The 6,763-nt window shown below is 45.7% G+C and overlaps 2 protein-coding genes across 2 annotated transcripts; both read left to right on the forward strand.

Annotated features, from left to right (window-relative positions):
- The first annotated feature begins 7 nt into the window (after nucleotides 1-7).
- Nucleotides 8-5,337, forward strand: LOC134126981 (signal peptide, CUB and EGF-like domain-containing protein 1). Its single transcript, XM_062561163.1, has 10 exons — nucleotides 8-118; nucleotides 1,209-1,358; nucleotides 1,488-1,640; nucleotides 1,956-2,159; nucleotides 2,491-2,595; nucleotides 3,149-3,637; nucleotides 3,821-4,039; nucleotides 4,221-4,327; nucleotides 4,692-4,845; nucleotides 5,259-5,337. The coding sequence occupies exons 1-6, from the start codon at nucleotides 16-18 to the stop codon at nucleotides 3,382-3,384; spliced, it is 951 nt and encodes a 316-aa protein (XP_062417147.1). The 5' UTR covers nucleotides 8-15; the 3' UTR covers nucleotides 3,385-3,637; nucleotides 3,821-4,039; nucleotides 4,221-4,327; nucleotides 4,692-4,845; nucleotides 5,259-5,337.
- Nucleotides 3,467-6,684, forward strand: LOC134127041 (uncharacterized protein K04H4.2-like). Its single transcript, XM_062561640.1, has 6 exons — nucleotides 3,467-3,599; nucleotides 3,821-4,039; nucleotides 5,259-5,358; nucleotides 5,587-5,759; nucleotides 5,979-6,215; nucleotides 6,355-6,684. The coding sequence occupies exons 1-6, from the start codon at nucleotides 3,467-3,469 to the stop codon at nucleotides 6,570-6,572; spliced, it is 1,080 nt and encodes a 359-aa protein (XP_062417624.1). The 3' UTR covers nucleotides 6,573-6,684.
- Nucleotides 6,685-6,763: the final 79 nt, after the last annotated feature.

Raw genomic sequence — 6,763 nt, forward strand, 5'->3', positions numbered from 1 at the left:
GGTTTGGCACGGCCGATGGGTCCCTGCTTCTCTGGGTATTACTGTGTAGGAGGAGCCACCGAGGCTAAGCCAACAGATGGAGAAACAGGCAGCATCTGTCCACCTGGGGCATACTGCGGTAAGCCCTGCTTTACAGCATTGGAACGGTTTTAATACTAACTTGCCAACAAACTTAAAGCATATTAAACAAGAAAAGTGAAGTAGTTGTCGCAATGAACAGCGCATTTGATCTTCAGATACCTGCCATCATATCACCACCATGCATTGACTGTTGCCACTCAGAATTAAAGAGCAAAAAGTCTATTTGTGAGAATGTTTATATTGTTACTGTCACAAGGGGAATTGCCGGTGCAGACGGAAGCAGGACTCAGATGCAGGATTCTCAGACGAAGTGTGCTCTTTATTCAAAAAAACAGGACAACGTGCACCGACGGAGAGTAACACGGACAATGACGCGACAAAGGACAACTGGCACACAGGGCTTAAATACACAAGGGAGGTGCAGGTGATTGGACACAGGTGGAAGCAATCAGGCAATCACAGGACAGGAAGTGAAGCTCACCCAGAGACACGAGACACAAGAAAGCTACAAAATAAGACAAGCAGAGGGCCCAAACCGTGACAGAACCCCCCCCTCAAGGACCGAATTCCAGACGGTCCTAAAGGAGGGTGGAACCCAGAAAAACAGACAAGGGAGGGAGGGCGATTGGACACAGGTGGAAGCAATCAGGCAATCACAGGACAGGAAGTGAAGCTCACCCAGAGACACGAGACACAAGAAAGCTACAAAATAAGACAAGCAGAGGGCCCAAACCGTGACAGTTACATACTTTGTGTGGGGGCAATATACTGACTTTGCCCACTTTATATTCAAAAGCATTTTCTTGAAATTGATTGATTAATATGAGTTATTTTTATAGCAGAAGGGCCTCGGCGTTTATCATCGAACCCCACAGCCCAAAGACATGCAAATTAGGTGGACTACAGACTGAAGTAGCTGTATCTGTATGACTCAGGTGTCCTTGACACCTTAAATTACCCATGGGTGTGAGTCATCGTGTGCTTGTTTTTTTTTAGCCTCTTGGTGCACTTTTGACCTGTGTAGGGTATCTGCACACATCATGCTCAGCGCATCGCGTTACAAACTTTCAGTGCGGAATAAGCATCGACGTGAATGAAAGACTATATTAACTGTTTCCCTTTTCCAGTTGAGGGCTCGGGGGAGCCGGATTTGTGTCCAAGTGGTACTTTTTCCTCAGTGCCAGGTCTAAGCAGTCGGGCCGGCTGTCAGAAATGCACTGCTGGTTTCTACTGCAAAGGAGCAGGTCTCAAGGCTCCGACTGGACCCTGCAGCCAAGGTGAATCCATGCGTTTTGGGCAGTTACTACTTGAATAAACATGTTTCATGCATTTCTTTCTTACACCTCTCCGAGCTCCTTTCCATCCTTGCACACTTGTCTGTATTGTGCCTCTCGTCACCTCGATAGGTTTTTGGTGCCCACCAGGTCAGAGTGTGGCTACGGCTCTGCCGTGTCCTTCAAGCCACTTCTGCTCACAGGGAAGTGCGGCTCCCGTGCCGTGCCCATCAGGAACCTACCAGGACAGAGAACAACAGTCGGCCTGTGCTGTCTGTGAAGCGGGTAGGGTAGCTTTATTAATCTTTTTTTCTCATCAGAAGCACAGTTTTACTTTATTTAAAAAATAAAAATGCAGGTTGACCTTGTGCCGTTTTATGCTGAACAGTCTGTTACGAAACCCCCCCCTAAAGCACTCCAGCAGGAGTTTAATTTATTGAAGTTGATGGCTTGTTCCAATGCATCTGTTCCCCTTATTAAGCACCTTAATACACTGCTGAAAGAGCATTCTTAACTTTTATTTGATACTCCATTATTACGTTTTTCCCCATTATAGCGTTGATAATTTAAAAATGAAATATGCATTTCTTCCTTTTCAAGGTTACTACTGCGATTTGAGACTTTCCAATGTCTCTATTCTGAGGCCTTGCCCTAAAGGACACTACTGCCCTGCAGGTACAGCCCGGCCCAACCTCTGCCCCATAGGCTCCTTCAACCCGAGAGAGCGCACGCACAGTATTGCAGGCTGTACGCCATGTGCTGCTGGACACTACTGTCCTTTTGTAGGACTTTCAGAGCCGGCAGGTGAGAGAGAGAAAGAGAGAGAGAGAGAGAGGGAGAGGGAGTTGTCTTCTCTTGTTACTGTCTCCTCCATCCATTAAATAGTAGGTAGCACTATTTATGTGACGATGGAAAAAAAAACATTTTAATGACCTGATAACGTTGAGACGTTCAGGTATGGTTCATTGACGTGTTTATGTAATGTTCAGCATGAGCTTACCCTGTGTCTATCTTCAGTAATTAAAAGGACGGTTTCCCTAAGTAGAAAATATCCAAAACAGCTCTGCACGTACTGTATTTGAGATGACCAGCTATAGCTTTGCGATGATGTGTTTCTATGTTCTTCCTCATATAGGATCTTGTAATGCTGGTTATTGGTGCAGAGGAGGTGCATCCTCTCCCAGCCCTCTGGATGGAGTCTCAGGTTCCTTGTGTTCGCCTGGTCAATACTGCCCCACAGGTTACTGGCTTGCCGTCCTTTATTAACCAATCTGCCAGTGTACGGATAATGCCTGCAATGTGACACGGTGCAGGCGGGCCCCAATTTCAAAATAATCCTTCCAGTGCTGACGTAGCTTTTTTTGTAGGCTAATGCAACAAAATTTATACTGTGTGACGCTATTTACATTCTACGGCATTTTATCCAAGGGCTACAATGTGTTATTCATGCAAATCACCATTTGGTAGCCTAGAGGAAGTACTGACTACATTAGTCTTGTTATTTTGTAAGAGTTTTCTAAAAATGATTTCGTCCTCACTTGGGGGCACTGACCTGTGTTTTGAGGATGCTGCCGTAACGTGAACTCTGCCTTTTTTTCTGCACAAAGCAATCAAATGCTTGAGTAGCTCACTTATCTAGTTCTTCAGACTGTGTAAACGCTTTTTAATGGGATATTATATTGTCGAACCCAATAACTGCATTGCTGTCGGCATCTTTGAATAGCCTCTCTTTCTGCATACTCCTCTGTTCAATGGAGTTGAAATGAGAGTTGAACTTCACGTCATCTCTGCAGGCACCACAGCACCAATGGCCTGCCCTCAAGGAAGCTGGTCTAACACCTCAGGTCTGCGTAACCGGGAGGACTGCGCACCCTGTTTAGGGGGATTTTACTGCAACTCTGTGGGCCTCACCAAACCCAGTGGACCGTGCGTTGCGGGGTACACCATGCTCTGGAACAAATGTTCCCGTGCCAACGTTGTTGTTTGCAACTTCCCTGTGTTCCTTCCTTCCTTCCTTCCTTCCTTTTGATCCTGTCACGGAGTTTCCGTGCTCTCATGTGTGTCATGCAGATATTACTGCGTAGAGGGAGCCGTTACATCCGCCCCTACTGATGGAGTCACCGGCGGACCTTGTCCTGAGGGATACTACTGCCCAGAGGGAACCGTTCTACCTGTGCCCTGTGATCCAGGGACATATGTTGCGGTCACGCACGCTACTCAGTGCGAGCCCTGTGTGCCAGGCTGGTACTGTGTGTCCGGCTCTCTCTCTTTGTGTCCTTCAGGTGTGTAGTTTTCGTTTTGTATGCCGATTTAAACCCTTAAACATAAGTTCTATGCTAAGTTATTGACTATGAAGAATCAGTGAAAAGGCTGATGCGTTTAGCTAAATATTTCAATACATTTGTTGTAAGCCCCCTAACCGTTTATATCTATGCATATCCTTGTGTCTGTCCCGTGGCCTGCAGGCTTTTATTGCCCCGAAAGGACTGGATTCGACTTGAGAGGCTGTCCAGAGGGAACCTACGGCCCGGATCCTGGCTACTGGTCTGTTTCTCAGTGCAGGCAGTGTGACGGCGGCCATTACTGCTCTTCCAGAAATGGCACAGCTGTCACTGGACAATGTCAGGAAGGATATTACTGCTCACACGGAAACACTTCTCCCCAACCTCGGTCCCAGGCTGGCGGTAAACAAACGTCTTCTCCAGACATGTTGACACGTTCAGGAAATAAAGTACAGTGTAATCTGGTAATACGACATGTTTCTTATTATTTTGTGAGATCCAGTAATTTTCTACCCTGTTACACACGAGACAGTGCTTCTTTCATCAGACAAATGACAGATTTGATCCGTGTTTCTCTCACCAGAAAAGGGAGGACCATGTCCTGCCGGTCATTACTGCCCCCAGGCCACCGTCCATCCTCAGCCCTGTCCACGTGGAACATTCTCTAACCTCACCAAATTGGTCTTGCAGGTCACTTTTACTCAACACTCTCATTTCTCCTCGTAAATGAGTTTCATTCTCTTCAGTTACAATAAGACACCTTGCTGCTTGGAATTGTTATATTTAGTTTGGTTGTTTTTTTGTAATGTCAATTGTAAAAAAAAAAAATATTCTCTACATTATTCAAAGTGTTTTAATTCATAAGATATTATAATCAGAGGTATAATTATTGAAAATTGTAGTTATATGAATAGGAATCTATACATGATGTTCTTTCAATTTGAAGGAATAACAACACCTGGAATTAAACTGAAATTACTGGCTAAATATTGCAATGAGTCCCTCTCTCTTCCTCTCCTCTCTCTTTATTTGTCTTTCTTATTTCCCCTCTCAGGAGGATTGCCAGCCATGTCTCCTCGGTTACTATTGCGATGCTGTCGGGCTCACAGGGCCTTCAGGAAAATGCTGGGAAGGTTACTACTGTCTGGGAGGGGCAGATCGCCCTGACCCTCCTTTGGGTGATAAGCATGGAGGACCATGCCCAAAAGGTGATCAGAACCCCTTTAAATCCATCTTTAAGGTGCATCTTTCTTGAATAAAAAAAAATGTAAATAAGAGAAAACTGTGAAAAGAAAATGATTGAATAGAGTCAGTAGAAACAAAATAAACATCAGGGGGATTGTGACCAGGCTGCTGTTGTTTGGACAGGAAACAGGAGCAAAAACAATGCTTTGCATGACATTGTATTGAATACGAAAAGTGTCAATTGTAAAGCCCACAATTATGTTCAACGTGATCCGAGAGCCAGCTTAGTTAACAGGTGAACAAACCTGAATTTCAGGTTAATGGGTTTAAACCCAAGAAGCCGTTCTGTTTTATACTGCAAACCAAACCCTGTCCCCGGTGATTTGTACACCTAAGTGTGCTTCTCTTACACGGCTTTTGTCCTTCACACAACCAGGTTATTTCTGTCCCGAGGGCTCTGCGGCTCCTCGCCACTGCCCCTTGGGGACCATCGGTACGGAGGATGGTAGAGCCAGCTGCAGTGCCTGTCCTCAGGGGTAAACTAGCTTATCAACCACACGCAGTCATCATGCATCGACAACCACACACAAAGATCTGTACCTACATATAGCGTAGATGTTTTTGAAGTCTACACTCATTCATTATTTCCCTTCTCGCTTTTCATACATACTGTTTTTACTTTTACACAAGTATATATTCGGGCCTCATTGCCACGAGCAGCAGCCAGTGACTTAAGTTTTTCCGATTTTGTTTTTTCTCGATAGTTTTTATTGTCCTGGCAGACGTAATGGCTCTCTGTCGACGACTTATGAGTGTCCAGCAGGTCATTACTGCCCGTCCGGGACCTGGTCCAAACACCAGTACCCGTGTCCAGCTGGATCCATCAACCCCCACACTCGGATGGCACAACCCCAGGACTGCTTGCCCTGCCCTGCAGGTCACACACCGCTTACCGCTAACCATTATGAGTTTTCTTGAGGTAGTTGACCCTGAGTTTAGGATGACCTTGTCAGTAGATGGTAATTGAATAGTATATTAACAAAATAAGCATACTTTAATTAAAACACTGTTAAAAAAAATATTTTCCCAAACTCAGCAAATAATCACTCCAATTTTGGAAGTGGCTGTTTTACCATTTTCCATCACCCTTTTCCAGGCTACTTCTGTTTGACCCCTGGGATGAGGGCTGCATCAGGCCAGTGTGACGCAGGGTACTACTGCCTCTCTGGGGCCCGGTCGCCCACACCGGATGACGGAGGGACGACGGGTGACAGATGTCCTGAAGGCCATTACTGTCCCCAGGGTTCCTCAGCACCACTGCCCTGTCCCCTAGGGCATTACAGCAACACAACCAAAAACAGTTATCTCTCCAACTGTCTGCCTTGCCCTCCAGGTTTGGAGCAGATCTATTTAGCACATTCTAGTGTTTTGTTACATGTCAATGCCAGAAGATAAAACTCCCCAGACTGTCAGAAGGATAATCCATTGTCACGATGTGTGCGGCTACAAAACAGTCTCCCTTTCTTTTCCAGGTTTTATCTGTGGCACCAGAGGGCTCTCTCTCCCTTCTAATATCTGCCCAGCTGGCTCTTACTGTCCAGGCAGAGAAAACAGCGGCCAGCAGGCCTCTTCACCTTGTCCACCTGGAAACATGTGTCCACCTGGATCTGACAGACCTGTACCCTGCGTACCAGGGACCTTCCAGGATTTACACGGACAGGTGAGCAAGACGAGCATTAACAGTTCATAATATTCTTGTTCTACAGTCCCAAAGGCAAGGTGCATGTGCTGTACAACTTGATATACTGGTTTGTTTTCTATTGATTAATTGTATGTGACCTATAAAGAGAGGGATTTATAACATATAGTGAGTCTTTGTTATTTGCACATTCTCGGGCATTCAGGAGAGTTGTGGCATTTTTAACACCCATGTGAACATGT

This window comes from Pungitius pungitius, chromosome 3 (genome assembly GCF_949316345.1).
Source record: "Pungitius pungitius chromosome 3, fPunPun2.1, whole genome shotgun sequence".
In the NCBI taxonomy this organism is placed as follows: Eukaryota; Metazoa; Chordata; class Actinopteri; order Perciformes; family Gasterosteidae; genus Pungitius; species Pungitius pungitius.

Excerpts from the sequence above, each read along its gene's own strand:
- LOC134126981 (XM_062561163.1), top strand. The coding sequence starts at position 16 with ATGGGTCCCTGCTTCTCTGGGTATTACTGTGTAGGAGGAGCCACCGAG. Across the intron at positions 1,641-1,955 it reads CTGTGCTGTCTGTGAAGCGG|GTTACTACTGCGATTTGAGA; the intron begins GTAGGGTAGCTT and ends TTCCTTTTCAAG. Across the intron at positions 2,596-3,148 it reads TGGTCAATACTGCCCCACAG|GCACCACAGCACCAATGGCC; the intron begins GTTACTGGCTTG and ends TCATCTCTGCAG.
- LOC134127041 (XM_062561640.1), top strand. The coding sequence starts at position 3,467 with ATGGAGTCACCGGCGGACCTTGTCCTGAGGGATACTACTGCCCAGAGG. Across the intron at positions 5,359-5,586 it reads TGCAGTGCCTGTCCTCAGGG|TTTTTATTGTCCTGGCAGAC; the intron begins GTAAACTAGCTT and ends TTTTCTCGATAG. Across the intron at positions 5,760-5,978 it reads CTGCTTGCCCTGCCCTGCAG|GCTACTTCTGTTTGACCCCT; the intron begins GTCACACACCGC and ends ACCCTTTTCCAG.